Raw genomic sequence first — 19,330 nt, forward strand, 5'->3', positions numbered from 1 at the left:
AGAAATTTTTCTTCCTCTTGCATAACACTAGAACCAGGGATCATCCCATAAAACTGATTGCCAAGAAGTTTAGGACCAAAAAAGGAAGTACTTTTTGACACAACATATAATTAATCTATGGAATGCTCTGCTACAAGAAGTGCTGACAGTCAACAGCCTGGGTGGCTTTAAGAGGAGTTTAGATAGATTCATGGAAGACAGGTCTATCAATGGCTACTAGTCTGAGGGTTATAGGCCACCTCCAGCCTCAGAGGCAAGATGCCTTTAAATACCAGTTGCAGAATAATAACAGCAGGAGAGAAGGCATGCCCTTAGGTCTTGCCTGTGGGTTTTCCAGAGGCATCTGGTGGGCCATTGTGTGAAACAGAATGCTTGACTAGAGGGACCTTGGGCCTGATCTTATGTACTGTCCTACAGTGTGGATGGGAGACTTAATGCTTTCTTGTTAATGTTTTGAACATTCTATTTAAAACCAGGACAATAGTAAAAACGACATCTGTGCTGAGAATAGGCAAGGACAAATGAATTCAGCATATTGACAAAATATGCCATCCACATCAATCACTGCTTGGAGTGCTGGCACTACATTGTGGAAGCTTTGGCACACATAATCTATTTTCACCACTGAACGTTCCTGACATTTTCTGTGCCGCTGTGCAGTTCTATTCTGGATTTTAACGTCTGCTGCTATCATGGAATTCTGAACACATGAATGCATCTTTAAAAAGGAACTCGGTTTTTGAGAAAGAGAATGAATATATTCTCATGCAGAAAAATGCGTACACAAGATGATCCAAAAGCATTGCTCATCCTTCCATTTTTGAGTAATTAAGTAAAACACACCAATTTTAAATCCAGTTAATTATATCTAGCTTATCTCTTGAGCTTCAATAGGATTAACTATAGGAGGCAGAAATATTTTAGACATTCATAAAAATTGGTTCTGACAAATTAAATTAATTAATTTAATTAAATAGTTCTGATGCATACATATTCTTGGAAAAATAAAGGCTAAAAAAATCATCAAAAGTTGAGTTTTCCTTGAAGGTGCAGCCTAGAACTAATTTATTATTTACAGGAAGAAAAGTTTCATTTGCCTTTGCAGCCAATTCCCAGACTAATCATCCTCCATGATACATAGCCACAATTTCCTCCGACTCAAATTTCTCCTATTAGGTTTCATTACTTTATGTACTTCATCTGCATTCTGTGATATATTTATGATGTCACCCCACATAATTGTTGGTTCTTCAGAAAGCTGACAAGAAATGGTTAAAGCAACCAGGACCTTTCTTAACTGAGTGGGAGGAGAGGTGTTGGGTTTTTTAAAAACATTACTAGTAGTTTGTGTTCTGCAAACATGGATCAGTATTTCTGTCAGGTACGGGGAAGTGTCTTTTCCCTAAATTTGAGCTACCTGCAAATTGAATGGTTCATGGGTTTGCATTTGAGAACCCCAGTTGAGTTCCTTTATCCACTCTGCCCTAGCCCATCTTGAGGTGGGCAGAATGATACAAGGATGTTGTATGCTTGGCTTAACTATTAGTAAGTTTTTCCAAAAAGGATTTAATTCTGGTTATAAAAGCAGAATTACTCTGGCAAAAATGTGTGCGGTTAAACACAGAGAGTACCCTCAATTTGTCTGAAATTTATAACATGAATGAATACTTTGTGTTGAATATCATCACCAATTTGAGCAATGGTTTTCAGTACTGTAAATCTGATATTTGTTGAAATTCTGATTTATTTGTTTAATGTGTTAAATTTATTACTGCTGTTTGGGCTAGAAACTAAAACCATAGCTTTAAACATTTGCCTTTTTAACTTCTGTTCATTAATGTTTGCTATTTCTCTTCTGTCCATCTGGGGTTCTTGCATTTTTCTCTAGAAACTATATTGCTAATTATCTGAATTGGCTTTTATGGTGCAGTTTCCAATTTTTAGTCATTTCCTGACTCCGCTATCATTGTAAATTATCATTTTTCCTTAGGTTTATGACTATCATTTCCTGTGAATCAGACAAAGTGGCCTTGAAAACTTATGCAACAAAAAAATTGTAGGCTGACATTCAGATGAACATTGCACACATGCTACATACAAAAAAGGAGAGATATTTGGTGACCTCTCCTTCCCTCTGCAACCCACTGTGCCTCCCAAAAAATATGTCCCAGATGGATGCATTTTCAGGGGGCTTCGGAGAGAAAGGGAGATAAATGAAAACCACCCTTCCACTGTAGCGCATTTGCAGCACTACTCTGGATGTCACCCTTAGTCTTTAAAGTGTAAGAAGGTTCTGTTGTGTTTACTGTCAGACTTAGTTATCCCTCTGCAATCTCTCCTTTTCTAGTTACAAGTGGAAAAATATGGTGATGGTGGGGATTAATTGGCTTTCATGAACAAAATTTGTAAAGAAAACACATCACAGTTAAACTGAGTTTTACATGGAGTAACGGCGCAGAATGAAAGATTTCTGAGGAAATGTCCTGAAAGATATTCTTGACTCTGTTCACCCTTCATGCATTTTTGCACATTATTTTACTAAAATGCAGTTATGCTTTAAGAAAAGACTCTTGTAGAATACTGATCAGTACTTCTGAAAGGAAAAGAGTAATGTGAGGTAAAACTCTGATAGCTTTGACACTATAATAGGTTCACAGGAAATGGGATTTATATCTCTTACATTCTATACTGCTTGCAATTTTTATCTCTCTAACCCTGTAGTTTTGTTTGAAGTGGTAGATGGTGCAAACTGTGTTTATATAATCAGTCTTATTCCCAAGGTTGTTACCGTGACATAATTATTCCAGTGGATTATTATTCCATTAAAATCCTGTTGTTGAAGGAACATTTTAAAAAACACATACAGCCATTATTTTTGTTTCAGCTTATTCTGACTTGAAATTAAATTAAAACAGGAATTGGAGGGGGAGTGGAATATTTCCTTCAGAGCAATACTTAACTATTTGTTACTGTTTAATTTGTCCTCTAATTGGGTTAAATTTTCTCTCTCGTTATAAAATAGATAAATAACCAGATCTTGTATGGGAGAAGTCACCAGAATGCTTCTGCAATAATTAAGACTGCTCCATCAAAGGTCAAACTAGTATTTATACGGTAAGGATTAAATATGACTTAATTCTTGGACTTATTGGGTCAAGAACTAGCTGGAAGATTCAGAATTAAGTCATATAATGGAAAATTCAGAATTATAGTGAATTTCCAAATGAAACAGAAAACTTGAATTCAAGGACAGGCCGAAATATTGCAACATGTAGTTTATCCCCCCCACCCGCCCCATGATATTCCTCCTGTTCTGATGTTGTCCTTGTATGAGTCAAAGGACATCATTAATACAAAGTATCTTTGAATAGTTAAATTGCAGTTTTTTTGTGGTATGAGATGAGTACAGAGAAATCTGGCTTTGGATATGAGAACCCAAGTCAAATTGAGCAAGCCTACCTTAGCCTAATAGAAGACAGGATAAAATGAGACACAGTGGATTTTGTGTAACCTGCCTTGAGTTCCTTGACTATGGCAGGAAAGCAGTCAAAATAAATGCAGCTCTAGAATAATTTTGTATTTCATGAAAGAGATAGCCAAGGAGTATTTCTTGCCAAGTGGAAGTTCAATTTACACAACCAATTAAATTCAAGGCATACGATATTTTGCTGGCTGTGTGAAGGAAGAGAAAATCCTGATTGGAGACTTCCACCAACCCCACAGAGGGTTTAAGTTCTCTTAACCTAAACAAAGTCCACATTTGGTTTAGGTTAAGAAAATTCGTGGACAGAATCCTGTCTCTGTTTCATCTATTACATTATATATCCTTGCTACCATACTTTTGATTACTACATATCACTTGGTTACTAAAAATGTGGTCTCCCTGATTCAGCTAGCAGGCACAACACATGAAGAAGCAAGCTTCTAACTGCGCATCCTTATTTTGATGGGAAACTATGTGCATAAATGGACTTTATGCTTGCCATTCTCCTTTCAAATCAAACAGCTGGCCTGGAGTTGCTCATTCAAAAATATTTAAATTCCACAACTCAGCTGTCTAGGTAGAAGAACAATCCCACACACCCTTCTTCCTGTGTCCCTTCCCTGCCAAACTGATAGGATTCTAGCCAGTTTTAAAAGGGCTTCATGCATACAGCCCTGGCTACTCCATGCATGTGTTTTTGGGTATGCGTATTAATATCCTTGCTTCTAAAGAAATAGCCCAGGGGATAGGAAGAAAGCATGTGTGATATGTGATGCCAAGCAATATCATATTATATCATATCACATATCATATCATATGTTATGCCTAGCAATCACATATTTCAGACAGCAGAGTAGAAGGTATACGGCAAGGATATAAGAGAAAAGAGACACCAGGTCAGGAGTACCTTCCTCCTGCTTGCTTGAAGCTCTTCCTCCTTCACCTTAATTTCTGGCAAGAAAGCTTTCCTTTTGGCTTTTGTCATAATTTGCCCAATTATGACATACAAAGTGTTGCCTGCTTTTTTCTTTTTCTTTTGCTGCCATAATTATTTTGCTAACTCATGTTCAATTTGTTGTCCACTGTTAACCTCCAGAGCCTTACTCTGGTACAGTTGCACAATTTAGCTTCATTTTGTTCTTGTCTTTTGGAACTCCAGTTTTTAATTATCCTACTATTTTATTAGATTGTCCACCTGCTGTTAGGTCATTCTTTTACTGCTCATTATAGAGTGTTCAGTGCCTAGCTGTTTAGGTGTTTAATAAATATAACCCTAATTATTGGCTTGGATTCATGTCTCTGCGCTTGGAACAACCTTGTAACATGGACCCTTTTCGTACAGAAAGGCTTGTTTGTTTTCAGAATCCAGAGGATAACTTGATGTCCTTAGGCAAAGGGACCTAAAGAAGCTAAAGTTCACACATATTTCAGATGATGTATGTGTGAACTTTAGACACTTGTTTAGACCCTGCTCGCTGTCCCTGGGATCTAGAAGCCTAAATATTATTATTTTTTTATTTTTACATTTTATATCCCGCTCTTCCTCCAAGGAGCCCAGAGTGGTGTACTAAATACTTGAGTTCACAACCCTGTGAAGTAGGTTAGGCTGAAAGAGAAGCGACTGGCACAGAGTCACCCAGCTAGTATCATGGCTGAATGGGGATTTGAACTCGGGTCTCCCCCGTCCTAGTCCAGCACTCTAGCCACTGCACCACGCTGGCAAATTAATTTGCCTGCTTCTGTTTTGAGGCCTACTGTCCCTGTCTCAGTCCAAGCTATGGTGCTTGTCCCTCCCTACTGCCATGTCCGTTGGCTCCTCCTGCCTGTGTATAAGAAATACTAGCAGGAGCTCAGCAACTTGTAGTTCCTGAGAAAGGACTTCTCTTTTTCTCTTAGACTGTAAGCTCCAGAGTTTCCTGCAGCTCACAGCACACTCACTCTTTCTGTTCTAGAAAAGGTCCTAAGCAGCAGCTCCCTTTTCAGAATGTTGCTTATTTCTGTGATGGCTTCTGATTGGTTATAGTAAATCTTATAAGAGCTGGATACCCTTCGTAGAAACAGTGAAATAAATTTGCATAAACATTTTTCGCCTCCAGTTTTTTCCTCGTGGTAATGAGCTTGCAGCCAAGGCTGGGCCCCTTAACCTCCAGGCCCAAGTGAAGTATCACCTTCCCACCTCATGCTTGAATCCTACTTAGATCCAATGGCACTATAGTACAAGTAGAAGTCACTTTTGCTTGCACAGGGAAGGTAGGGTGAAAAAATTTCTTATTTCAACCAGTTCTGCTTTGCAGCCCCCTGTGTTAAATTACACTGGTCAATGTTTCAGGCATTGTCAGCATTAGAGCCTTTGTCAGCATTAGAGACCCACAAGAGGTGCTGCAAAGCTTGAAAAGCAACCCAGTGGTACAGGGGCGTAGCAAGGTTGGAGTGGGCCTAGAGACAAGATTTTAAAATGCCCCCCTCACTGAATCTCAGCTCATGAAGTAAAGAAAGAAAGACATGCTGTTCTGGTAGCTCCAGGTCTTAACACTCACATCAATTTCGGAGGATGAATACAACTGACGGAAGCCTGGGCGGGTGCGTGGCTGGGGGAGTCAGTCATGTGACTTGCCTCTGGGGGCCCCCCAATGCAGGGGGGGGCAGACAACTGTCTCCCCTTGCCCTATTATAGTTACACCCCTGCAGTGGTAGATATAGCATAGCTATGGAATGACTTAAAACTGCTTCTGGGTAGTTGTGCAGCACTCATTGCTTTGGAAACGGTGGATTCCTAACTCTGATAGTTGCCCATCATGTCGACCAGTATTCTGAGTGACCCCTGACTCTCAGGAGAAGCTTTTTGGGGAACCCAAGGAGTTGCAATGGAGAGAGGGTGCAGGAAACCCCAGTTCCTTGAGCAAAACTTCACTAGCCATTCTTAGGATCCAAGCTATTCTGACCAACCACTTTGTGATGAGTCTGTAATATGATTGGAGGAAAATGTGGGACAATCTCCTTCTCAATGAGAGGAATATAAACTGAAGATTTTTGAAGTTAGAAGCAGCACTTGGTAGATGGAAAAATGTTTGCATCACAGATGGGATGGTACATCTGTGGAATGCAAACAGACCAGCTGCCACTGGAGAAAGCAGTGTCAGCCAAGAGAATACTATTATTTGACTGATGCAGAGGGGATATATCGAAACAGTTTTATGGGTGATGAAGTTTGACATTTTGAAAGATCTAGGGAATGGAATTGGATTGTGTTTAAGGACAAGATCATATGGTGGCTGTGGTTGCTGAGGAATGAAATCTTGCAAGACGTTAACACCAACCAATTTGTATTTTTAGGCAGAAGAGAAGAAGTGAACCTAAGTTCACTAATGCCATCATCCACCCAAAATTAAGCACTGTCCCATTGATTTAAGTGCATGTACTTAAATTCCATTGATTAGTGGGGGAGATTAAGTATGCTTATTAGTTCTTTCTGGATTGTGCCCAGACTACTAATAGCTGATAGACAACATGCCTAGCAGTGTGAACTGTGAGCAGGGAAATTCCCATTCACATTTTGTCTCAGCCATGAACTCAAGTGGCTTCGTAAGCCTCAGCCCTATCTCCATCTGTAATGTGGGGCCTACCTTACAGAGTAGTAATACTGAGCTACTTTACAGGGTTGTTGTAAGTATTATTAAGATGATTAAGTACTCTAAAGCACAAAATAAATGCTAAATGTTAATTTAAAAGGCCATATGTTAATGTTGCTCCTATATATCAGAAGTGTTGCCCTCCTTGCCAGAGTTGCCAGAACCTAAGGGGTATACTCGTGGGTCAAATGGGCCGTAAGCCAGAATTTGGCTTTTTTAAAAGCCAAATCTGGCCACCTAGGCCCAGACACATGTATACTTGTACTGAGTCTGTATCTATGCAGCTTCTGCCAAGCAAGGGGAGCACTGAGGTTCCTCAGTTGGAGTTCCACTCAAGAATTTCGCTGGACTTTGCACTCAGGAGGTCTTGGCACATTTAGGCAGATGAGGAATCTCATGCAAACCGCACACGGATCCTACACTATTATTACTACTCAGAGGTGGCTCATCAAATTGTGCTGCTCCAAGCATATCACAAACCTCCACTTTGCCTCCTCACTGGCTCCGCCCTCTGGGTGAGCCCAGTGCTGATGTAGCTCTGCCCCCTCCTCCTTGACCTGTTCTGCTGGATTAGGGATAGGTGCTGACATTGATGCTCTTCCCCCTCACCTTCTTGGCACACATAGTTTCACTGGCCCCTGTGCCTCATTGCACACTCTCCCCAGCACCAAAAGCCAAAGAGGGAGGTTGTGGCGCAAGTGAGACACAGGGGCCAACCAAACTGCCTGATACGATAAGGAGGTTCAGGACAAAGATGGATTGAGTGCTGCTCGCTCCTTGCTGCTTGCTGATCAGGAAGAGCCAGGACCAAACACAGGCAGTGCAGGTGAAGCTAGCATGGCAGCAGCAGGTAGGTGAATGATAGGGCGGGAATGGGTGCCTGCACTTGCTGCGCCATGGCACATTCCCCGCCTGAGGCTGTTGCCTTGCCTTATGTCATGGATGCTACTATTTCGCTGCTGCTGCTGCTGCTGCTGCTGCTGCTGCTGCTGCTACTACAAATATTTGTATACCTCTTTTCAGCAAAAACATTCTAAAAAGGTTTGCATAGAAAATAAATAAGATGATTCCCTGTCCCAGAAGGGAATCATCTTATGAAAAGGAACACAAGGGAGGCAACAGCCACTAGAGGGATTCTGTGCTGCGGTTAGGTAGAGCCAGTTGCTTTCCCCCTGCTAAATGTTAGAGAGTTGCCAGTTTAAAAGATGCTTCTTTGCTCAGTTGGACAGGCTACCTCATGACTTGAGCTACTGAGAGCAACCAGGGCAGTACAGCAGTTGTGCCGTGCAAGGCGGACTCAAAGCTAGTGATTTAGACTCTGTAGTTCAGTCCATTTGGGACTCAGCAGTCCAAGTGATCCAGCTTAAAGAAAGGGAAAGAGGTGGACACAGATACAGGTTGAGTGCTCTGGACCAATTATTTGGCAGTTCATGCCTCAACAGCAGCAGGCCTTGCTAGCTCTCAGGAATCTTCTTCCCAGGAACAAAATATCACACACAAATAGGGGAAGACAGCACCTTATATAAGATTTGTTCTAATGTAAAGTTCCCAAAGGTGTGGACATCCTAGTTAAAACCCAGATTCAAGGAATCCAGGTCTTGAAAGGGGTATGGGTGCATGGTGTTAACAGATGTGCACTTAGGTAATTTTGGAGCATGGACCTAAAGGCATTTGGAGCCCCCCCACTCTGGAGGTCGCCCTCCTGCTGCAAATTAAGAATCATCCCCCTACACACACACACATCCCGTGACAAACACAGTATTTTTAACACATCGGGTATATTTATGCAAATATGCAGTAGCAGAAACATTTCAACATGCAACTTAACGTATTCCCATCCCACATTTTTCTTTCCCCACTCCCCGCTTTGTCTCTAAAGCACCGGCACAGGTCATAATCACATACGGTTGCCGGCACAGTGCAGGCCAGCAGTGACCACACTACCTGGGACAGTCTAAGGAGGATTTGGAGTCCCTTGGAGTGTGCGGAGGCCCTGGACTTCCGCCCCGAAGTCCAGGGGTATGAGTGCCACTGGGTGTTAATTCAGATGATGGCTACGAGAAAGGGCTCTATTGTTTGTAATCAACATACCTAGCTTTGAGTTCTTGGGCTCATTTACATTCTGGAGTGTCTGAATTGATTAAAGCCCACGGTGGCCTTGTAATGATTATTAGTTACAGAAATTTAACTCAGAGGTGTGTTTGGTTATAGCCTTCAAAGAGCTATCACTTACCCCAATTCTCTTCCTAGCTTGGTACTACAATATTATGAAAGAATATTACAATAATTGTATCACCCCCTCCCTTGGCAAAAACATTGAATTTGGCTTTGGCATATCCCAGTGATTGTTAAACCTGTTCCCTAGATAGGGCTCTATTACTTGTTTAAATGTATTATAATCTCCATTTTTGCACTATTATGGAGCACAATATGCATCAGCTATTTCTGTAGAAAAATACAACTTTTTATTCATTCTTCATATATTATGGCTGGCAACCTAAGTAGTGAACTTGCTTTTCCCTAGACTCAGAGCTGGATTAATATAATCTAGAGAGAAAATTAAACCTTCTATACTCTTGGTTCATATCTAGTAGAGCTCAGAAGAAAGGGGCCAAATATTGGGACAGTTTCACAACCCTCTGCTATAAACAATGGAAGGAATATCCTACAGAACCTAATTTTGGTACCCAGAGATTGATACTCACCCTGATCTCTGAGAAATATAAACAGTGACTAAATCCATACTTGGTGTACTTGTTTCAGGAAGATGCTATATATCTTAAAGTAACAATGTCTGGATTTTTTAAGTTGAAGATAGTCCATATGACAATGGTAGAAGCTTGGAGCTAGAAAAATGAATTAGTTGCTGTTCTTGGCAGTGCAAAGCATGCAGAGGAGATTAATGATCTTGCTTCTAGCCTCCCTTTATTTTATCCAGCTGCTAAAAATTAAATGTCATGTACAACAGCTCACTCTCCATTACTTAATTGCATATGGAAAATGTGTCTGGTGAACGCTACACAGACTATAGCAGAGAAATACGTGAAACTGCACCCCAAAGGCACTGGTTGTTATCCTGTATTGCAAAGATTGAACAATGTGTGGGTTCTGTCATGTTGTATAGACAGAACACGTTTGCATTTCTGGTTCATTTAAATACAGTTGTATTGTATTTATTTAAAATATTTCTAGTATAATAAAAAATAGGAGTTTGTGATAAACAATGACTAATTTGGCATAGGGATGAATAATCACACTCACACTCTGACCCTCTTGTTAATGGGCCTAATTAAAAAAATTAGTTCATTGGGCATTCAATAGAGGCTTGAAATTACATTGCTATAAATCCAGTTCAAGGCTCTGTCATACTTCTGATGGTGTCCCTCAGTAAGTCTGGGAGAGGGAAGGGGCTGGCTGCAGCTGTTGGGGTTCATGGTGAGAAGCTTTTAGGGTATTATGAGTCAGACCTGGAGTCTGGAAGACTCTGAGCCCAATTTGGAAAAGGTTCGGAGAGTTGAATCTACCCCCAAAAGCAAACTGGGCCCACAAAAGTCCAGTTACTGTATCTAAACAGCATGTTTCTGATGTAGGAATGAAACTAGCAGCATTCACCCTTTAAGTGACAGAAGACAGCAGCAACTGACAATCTGTGACTGGTTCCCCAAATAGGTATTGTACTCTTCTCTCACTTAAAAAAAAAAAATTGTAGAAAAAAGCAGAAAACCATGCAAGTAAGACTTTATGTTTAAAAGTGACCACAATATGAAAACCTGTATCCAGAACTGTAGTTTGCAGCCAATGTCCCACTATACTGATTTAATCAGAGTATTATTTTTGCAGCCAATTCACTAATGAATCTGTCCTCTGGCACCTGGCACTTCGCAGTGCACTGCAAGAAGAATGCCAAAACCTAGTTTAAGTGCCATATCTATTGAGGTCATCTGCAGGGGCGGATCAAGCCAAGGATTTCCCACCCCCACTGCAGTGAGGAGGGTAGGGGTGGTGAGGATGAAGGCCACTCCCCTTTAAATTTCTAAATGCTGCTGCTGCAGCTGCAGGGAGTGGAGGACGAGAGGCAAGTACCCCTTCTACATGAAAATGCCGCTGGGCAGAATGGGGTGGCTGGCCACAGTGGGGACTGGGAGCGTTGTGGGGAAGAGAAAGTTTACCCTTTTTACCTTAAAGCAGCTTCCGCTGCTGTGTGTAGCCTCTGCTGTGGTGGCATTTAGAAGTTTAAAAAGGAGGGGACTTCATTCTCACCACCCCTACCCTCCTTCCTGCTTCAGTAGGGTGGCAAGAGGCTTAAGCTCTCATGGCCACCACCGCCAGTAGTGGCAGTCTTAAAAGTTTTTTTAAAACCCAAAACTTTCCCATCCCAAGATCTGCCGCTCTTCCCAGATTCGCTACCGTAAGCAATCGCCTCCATTGCGTCTGCGGTAATCCGCCTATGGTCATCTGCATATGTGCCTAGCCTTATTTCTCCTGTTCTTTTGGTGTATCATTCTTATCTGTCTTCTGATACTTCCCATTTTTAAACCCATCCGGCGCTTTTGCTGTCTTTCTAAACCATGGAACAAGCCAATGTATCATATATTCCGCAACTGTAATGGCAGAAATATGTCACCTGTTGTTTGGCATGCATGTTGAACCCCAATGAGATGGTTGCTCTTTTGCTCACTTCAGGTGTCTTCCCAATACCCTTATGTTGTTAACTTTCCCATATCCTTATGGGAAAGGCATCCCCCCCATACCCTTTATCCCCACTTTTCACCCTAAATTGAGCCCTATTCACATGCTCTGTTGAACGCAAGTACAACCTGCGTACAGTGGCCAACTTTCCATGCAGTGGAATATTGGCATTGGGACCCATGTTGGCCCAGTGGAATGTCAATATTGTTTCCAGTGCAAGTAGTGCTGTACTGCCCAGAAGTGGTTTTTAGTCATTCTGTAGCAGTCCTGTTGCACTACACCAGTGATTCTCAAACTTGGGTCCTCAGGTGTTATTGGACTTCAACTCCCATAATCCCCAACCAAAGGCCACTGAGGCTGGGGATTATGGGAGTTGAAGTCCAATAACACCTGAGGACCCAAGTTTGAGAATCCCTGCACTACACCATCAGGGTGGATTTTCAAGCTATGCAGCAGCCTTGGGGATCCTTAATGCTAAGGTTCTGCTGTATGAACCTCAGTGTACACTCAGTGTGAGTCGGTCAGTGTATACACCAGTGTATCGGTCAGTGTATACACTACAGAGCAGTGTGTGTGAGTGATGGTTCATACATGTTCAACCTAAGTACAGTAGTAAAATTTCTGCTTGAACCCTGCATTTCAGAGTTACTGTGACCAGATTCACTTTTAAAGTGAACACATGTGCAGTCAGTCACACAAAAACATGTACATACATGTAGTGTACTGTCCAAATAGGGCTATGGTGTCTCTGTAGAGACAAATAACTTACTGTTCATTGCTAGTCACCCTAAGCAAAGGCAGGGCCTTCCTTGTCACTGGGATCTAACTCTGCACTGTTTTCTCTCACCAACACTTGGCTAGTGTTCCCTCATGCCCCTATATCCTGCTTCACCAGTAACTTCTTCTAAGTTTCATCCTAGCCATTCTGCCAAGTCCAGAAGATAGGCCAATGTATCTCTAGAAAAAGTAGTTAGTTTTAAAGTGTTGTATAGCAACAGGCTGCTTGGTTTTCAGAGCATATGTTCCATTTTTCTCCTGATATCAGACTCCAGAATGCAGTAGAAATATGTATCATCCTCTCAGGCAAGATGATAAAGTACTGAAAAGGACAGAAGCCAGCCTGTACTATGTTTTCTTAGTTTGACTAATTGGCATTGTGAAATGTGAATGTAGGCCTTATGAATTCCCTACACAGAAAGTGTGTAGTGACAAAAGAGAGTCAAAACTGCCTCTAGGTCATCATATGTGGTGATTGCTCACCCATCTCTGTCATTGTGTAGACTTCCTTCATGTGCAACAAAATTAGTATACAGTTACCCTAAGTTGTTTCTTAAAGGAACACTGCTACTAGCAGTGCTGTAAACCTATCAAAGCACATAGGATGTTTAGAGTCAGTGAGTGAGAGAGAGAGAGTGTGTGTATAGATGAAGCATACGTTGTTGCTTTACATAATCTGACAACATTAAAAAGTAATTCTTAAATATGTGACCCAATTCAAGGTAATACTTGAAATTAAACTATAATAATTTAGAATTTAAATACCTACAAGCAAACTAACATGTAGATTAGCCTATTGATCATTCATAATGGAAATGTGTACCTTTTTTTAAAGCCCTTTTTGGTCTCAAGTGATATAGCAATGCATACAGCATTTTAAAGGAGTTTTCTCCCATTCTGCTTCTTCAGTGAATCCTATACAACAAGGATACCTTGCCTGACATGTATTTATTCACACATGCGTATTCATTATATTTATTGTCACAAAGTGAAATCTGGGACTTTTCAATAAGTGTTTCACACACATTTAGTTGTGAGTGTTAGTTAACATGGAGCTGAATGTGTAAACTTCCCCAGTTGAAAGTAATGAGTTTCCTCCAAACCTTAGCTCATGCAAGTGATTCCCTGCCCTCCTCCTTCCCATAGCAGCCCCCAAAAGTCTCTTCTGCTGGTTGGGAGTCATTCAGGAAGCAAGTGGAATGAGGTGAAGGGAGTGGGTGAAAGTGGAATCCACTAGAACTGGCTGCGGGGAACCAGCTGTGAACAATTTGTACTCAATTTCAGCAATTTTTTCTCTTTCCCTGCACTACATCACAACCCATTCTGGAGGGTTCCCACAACCTAAGGAGTGGCTTTTTAGTTGGCACAGAGACTTTTGTAGGGAAGTCCAGAACAGTGAAGTTCCCTTGAGTTCCTTCCACTCAAAAGGATTGGATTCAGCCCTGGAGGCTTTATACACAGAGCTTCTACCCCGGATCTCCTTCAGAAGAGAGTGTGTGCGTTCCCACACACCAGTCAAACTTACCCCCAGGTCCCTTTGAGATCCTTGGACCCACTCCACACTGGGCTTTGTCTTGCAAATTCTAGCTTATCTTGAGGTATTTCTGGGTTTTTTAAATGCTGATTTTAAGCTACTTTTTCTGAAAACACTGGAGTAAATAGGGAGAGGCACTGATGTAGAATCATTAGCAAGATAAGGAGGATACTCTCTTTACAAATGCAAATGTAGCTCTTCAGTCCTCTCTCCCCCTCTCCCCCCCCCCCGCGCAATGATTGGCTAGAAGGAAAACACAAAGGAAAACATGTGAACTTGCATCAAAAGCAAACCCGAGGGCAGAGGGGAGGGCTGCTTCCCTCAATGTGAATGTGCTTCGAAGTGGTTTTGCTCAACGTTTACCCCGAATCATGAAGCCATGTGTGAATAACTCTCTGGGCATTTTTCACACAGCATACTTTACCACGTGTTTACTGCGAGTTCGAAGTTTCCCCCTAAAAACGACACAAAAAGTAGATTTTTTTACCCTGAATATAAATCAGGCTACAATGAAAAACCCAAATTGTGTGTGAAGCACACACACACACACCGCCGCCCTGATAGCTCACAGGGACTTCGGTGTAAATCTGGCCGATATGTGAATGCACACCCTTCATTCTGGAGGAAATGGGGCTAAAGGTCCTGTGTGGAAAACGCCCTGATGCTTTGATTTCCTTTGACAGGGAAACAGGCAAGCTTTTGATCTGCGGTGACTACTTCACACTTGCAAGCCATTCTTAACTGATTATGAGACTGGGTGATTAATGTGCATGTGTGGATTCATCTTTGGAGCCTAATTCCCTGCTAATTTTAGATACTAACTCCTGCTAACAACAGACACCTTTTTAAGTGGTGATTCTCTTATATTTAGCAGGGAAGAACAACTGGCCCCAGAGGCGTATCTAGGGAAAATAGCACCTAGGGCAAACACTGAAATTGCGTCCCCTGTCCAAGCATCTGACACCCATCTTTCAGATAACTTTACCATAATATCCGCTGAAAAATACAAGTCAGGCTCGTTAATCTTTTAATATTTCAAAAACTATTTTAGCAGTGGACTTAGCCAGACCAAAAAATGCTGGAAAACTACAAATTTCAGTATGCTAGGGCTCATGAAATACCCAAATACTATGTGGAAGTGTACTTGGAAAACTAAACACAAGTGCCTGTCTAATTCTCTACTATGTATTTTAGCATCACCATTACATAAGTTTTAAAAATAAATGGAGAATTTGACTTTTCCCAGATACTCTGTAAATAATTAAAGGATATGCAGAGTAAACTGTGTAACTGCTTGGAATATATTCTAGTCTTTCAGAAAGACAATTAAAATGAGAGAAAGAGAGCAAGAAACTCCCAGTGGGCCTTAATATTAAGGATTTCACACTGATTCAAAGACAAATTTACCATTAATAGCCATATTAGCAAGACATCACATTTAACTCACTTATCACAAGAAACAAAGTAAGAGCAAATGAATACAATCCTAGCTCATAAGCATCAGCTCAGTATTCACAAACCCTGATTCTCTGTACATAGTGCCAATCTGAATATGTGTACAGTGACTTATATTATATATTATTATTTTTTTACCTGTAGCCCCTTTGTGGGGCTTCCTAAAGGCTGGGGGTTTGCAAAGGTTCCTCCTCCCCCCACTGGCCTCTAGGACCTCGCAGGGTCCATTTGAGCATGTGCAGTGGCCATTTTAAAAAATCTTTTTAAAAAAATGGCCACTGAAAACAAAATGGCTACCGCGCATGCTCAAATGGCCTCTGCAAGGCCTGGCATGACCTAGGGCCTCACAGAGGCCATTTGAGCATGCACAGTGGCCATTTTGGTTTTGGCAGCCACTTTTTTAAAAAAAAATTTAAGTGGCGCCCAGGGCACGTGCCCTGCCTGCCCTACCCCTAGATACGCCCCTGACTGGTTCTATCCAACCCCAGCAGAGCATACCTCCTGTGGCTGTTGCTGGCATCTACCTTATGTTTCTTTTTAGAGTATGAGTGGACAGGGGGACATCTACTTTTTTCTTTTTCTTTTTTTTTAACATTTTATATTCCGTTCTTCCTCCAAGGAGCCCAAAGGGGTGTACTACATACTTAGGTTTCTCCTGACAACAACCCTGTGAAGTAGGTTAGGCTGAGAGAGAAGTGACTGGCCCAGAGTCATCCAGCAAGTATTTGGCTGAATGGGGATTTGAACTTGGGTCTCCCTGGTCCTAGTCCAGCACTCTAACCACTACACCACGCTGGCTTTTAATGTATTATTTATTTATTTTTCTATGTAAACTGCTTTGAGGAGGTTGGTTGAAGAGCGGTATATAAATATTCGTAGTAGTAGAAGATACAGCACTTATGGAAATTGTTTCAACATCCCAACCAGAGAGATCATATTAATAGGTTGTCTCATCGCTTTATTATTATTACAGTGGTTGATCAGCCACAGTAGAACTTGTCTGAATACTTGTCACCCCAAGTGCACAGATCCCCTAATCTGCCTGCTCTACCATTAAAAGCTGCTATTGCTTTATTATGAAAAGATTCTGATTTGCAGTTTCAGAGCTGGTAACACAAAAGGCAGTTGATTGTCTGGTGCCATTGAAAATGTGTCTTTACTTTGAAACAGCCTTCTTTTGAATCAGAGTCTTCTGAATATACTGTAAGCAGTAACAGTAGGAGTAGATTATGAGATGAAACCTCTTTTCACTCACACGGATTTTATTTTATTTTTAAACTTTGAATGGATTTGTCTATATGAATAAAACTTACCATCCCTTTAAAATGACATGGAATTCAAATTTAATAGCCATGGGGGAAGGTAGATGGGAACAGCACCTTCGATATTGCTCCGAACAATGGCAGGGACCCAAAGAGTTCTAAGAGTAGAATTAGACATGTTGCCAGAAAAATGGAAGTGTCCTGCACTGAGTTCTGTGACTTGTTAACATCATGTTGGGCATTTCTCTGCCTGCCCCCACCGCCCGTATTGGATGCTGCTTTCAGAGTGGAAACCTGCCTAATTGTTACAGGGAAAGTGGCTGCCTTCATGTCTATATTTTCCATGAGATCTTTGTAAGCTCTTTTGCATGTGCATTGAAGACTTCCCCCTTTTTCTTCACTGCAGCTACACGGAAGGAAAGCTCCTACAAATTTCACTTGAATTTTGGGCAGCAAGCAGGGGCGTAACAAGGCTGGAGTGGGCCCAGAGACAAAATTTTAAAATGGGCCCCTCGCTGATACACACACTTCACAGTATATAGCCATGTGACTTGCCTCGGGGGAGGGCCCTCGAGGCGTGGGGGCCCCCAGCCAGCCGCCTCCCCTTGCCTAATAGTAGTTACGCCCCTGGCAGCAAGGCAGGAAATGTTGCAAGAGCAGCTTTGCCGCGGACACAGAGCTTGCTGCAAAGCCCTTGATATTTCTTTGGCAATATCAAAACAGCTACATTTTATAAAGATAGGCCATTAAGAGATTTTATTGCTACCAAATCTACGTATTATATGCTGTTTCAAGAGCTGAAAAGATTTTGTTGATTCCTTACTACACATACTGATTAAAGCATTGTCGTTTTTTAATGTGTTATTTTTTTTAAGTGTCCAGAACCTAAAAAAGCACCGGACACAAATTACAAGAAGCTTTAAAATATGCTGATTAAGTCTCAGCAGCAAGAGCTGCAGCATAATTGGTTTCTCTGCTTGGGAAAATAAAAAGATAGAAAAGGCCTGTTTTAACATGCTGTACTGGTTGACAGAGAGATAGTTGGGAATTGAAGTACAGCTGAATATTATGTTCTCTGTCATATTGCACATTCCTTTAGGGATCCTTTGAGTACTTCTGCATGTGGTTGATGACCTCAGTCACTGCAGTTCAAATATTGTAATTTCTGGCTGCCTTAGAGCTTTGGAGGGAAAAAGAAAGTTAAGTGTGCCGTCGAATCGGTGTCGACTCCTGGCGACCTCAGAGCCCTGTGGTTGTCTTTGGTAGAATACAGGAGGGGTTTACCATTGCTATCTCCCACGCAGTATGAGATGATGTCTTTCAGCATCTTCCTATATCTCTGCTGCCCAGTATAGGTGTTTCCTATAGTTTGCCCAGTATAGGTGTTTCCTATAGTCTGGGGAACATACCAGTGGGGATTCAAACCGGCATCCTCTGGCTTGCTAGTCAAGTCACTTGCCCACTGCGCAAAAAAGTATCAAAATGAAGTTTCTAATCGGGGACTGTTTCTATGAATGATGTTAAAACATCACAATTTATTTCAAGTATAACTAATGTGGAAAGTTTGGGTCCATTTGCTCAGCCTGAATGGGGGAAATGGGCATCAAATATCATTTTTATCATCGTTTTATTTTATTTTCTATTTGAATAATTAGGTATGATTTCAAAACAGTATGTGAAAAGCTAGATATCTGCTTGCTTGGAGGCTTACTCCTTTTTCAGATGCTATTGCACACATTGAATGAACACCCTCCCCCCACTCCACCGACTGTCCAACTTCATTAATAGAGCCTCTCTGCTTACAGCTATTTGTAGTGGACACTCTCTTCATGTGTTCTCTTTGGGTGCTAAATGTTCTGATCAGTGTTCCCTCTAACAGGGTTTCCCAGATATTGTTGACTACAACTTCCAGAATCCCCAGCTGCAATGGCTTTTGCTTGAGGATTATGGGAGTTGTAGTCAACAACATCTGGAAATCCCTGTTAGAGGGAACACTGGTTCTGATGTCAAAAATGCACACATCTTGGGCAGAACTTGTCTCCCATGCTTTCATTCTCTGTGTGTAATGGTATTCGAAATGGACTTTGATGGCAGCAGGTTGAGGGAGGGATCACTGTAGCTTCTTGTTAGCAATGTGCCAGCTCCTAACATAGTAAAGTATAGAACTGAATTGAATTGAATTATAATTCCAATAGTAGAACTCTTAAACATCCACAGCCAGTTTCAGTGCACCTTAGTGCCAGTCCTGCAGCAAGACTAGAAACAACTACTCACGGCATTGTGTACAGATGCATTTGCCAAGGGTTCATTTCCATCTATACAAAGAGAAAATCAGCAACAGAACAGGCACAGAATAACTACAGCATGGAAGTGGTTTTCTGCACAGCATGTTCTCATTTAGAGTTTTCGAACATAGGGTTTTCTATGGCATGGTGCTTTCCAAGCAAAAATGGATAGCAAAATTATAGCTACTTCATAATTATTGTGAAGCATGTTTAAG

General features: G+C 41.5%; 1 protein-coding gene across 12 annotated transcripts in view; it reads left to right on the forward strand.

The window, feature by feature from the left end:
- The window catches only part of PATJ (PATJ crumbs cell polarity complex component), a 260,848-nt gene that overhangs the window by 170,017 nt on the left and 71,501 nt on the right, over positions 1 to 19,330 (forward strand). For all 12 annotated transcript variants that reach the window (XM_053243239.1, XM_053243238.1, XM_053243236.1 and 9 more), the window contains one exon: positions 3,023 to 3,114. In XM_053243239.1, the coding sequence (XP_053099214.1) occupies positions 3,023 to 3,114 (92 nt within the window). The remainder of the gene's footprint in view (positions 1 to 3,022; positions 3,115 to 19,330) is intronic.

This window comes from Hemicordylus capensis, chromosome 4 (genome assembly GCF_027244095.1).
Source record: "Hemicordylus capensis ecotype Gifberg chromosome 4, rHemCap1.1.pri, whole genome shotgun sequence".
Classification (NCBI taxonomy): domain Eukaryota; kingdom Metazoa; phylum Chordata; class Lepidosauria; order Squamata; family Cordylidae; genus Hemicordylus; species Hemicordylus capensis.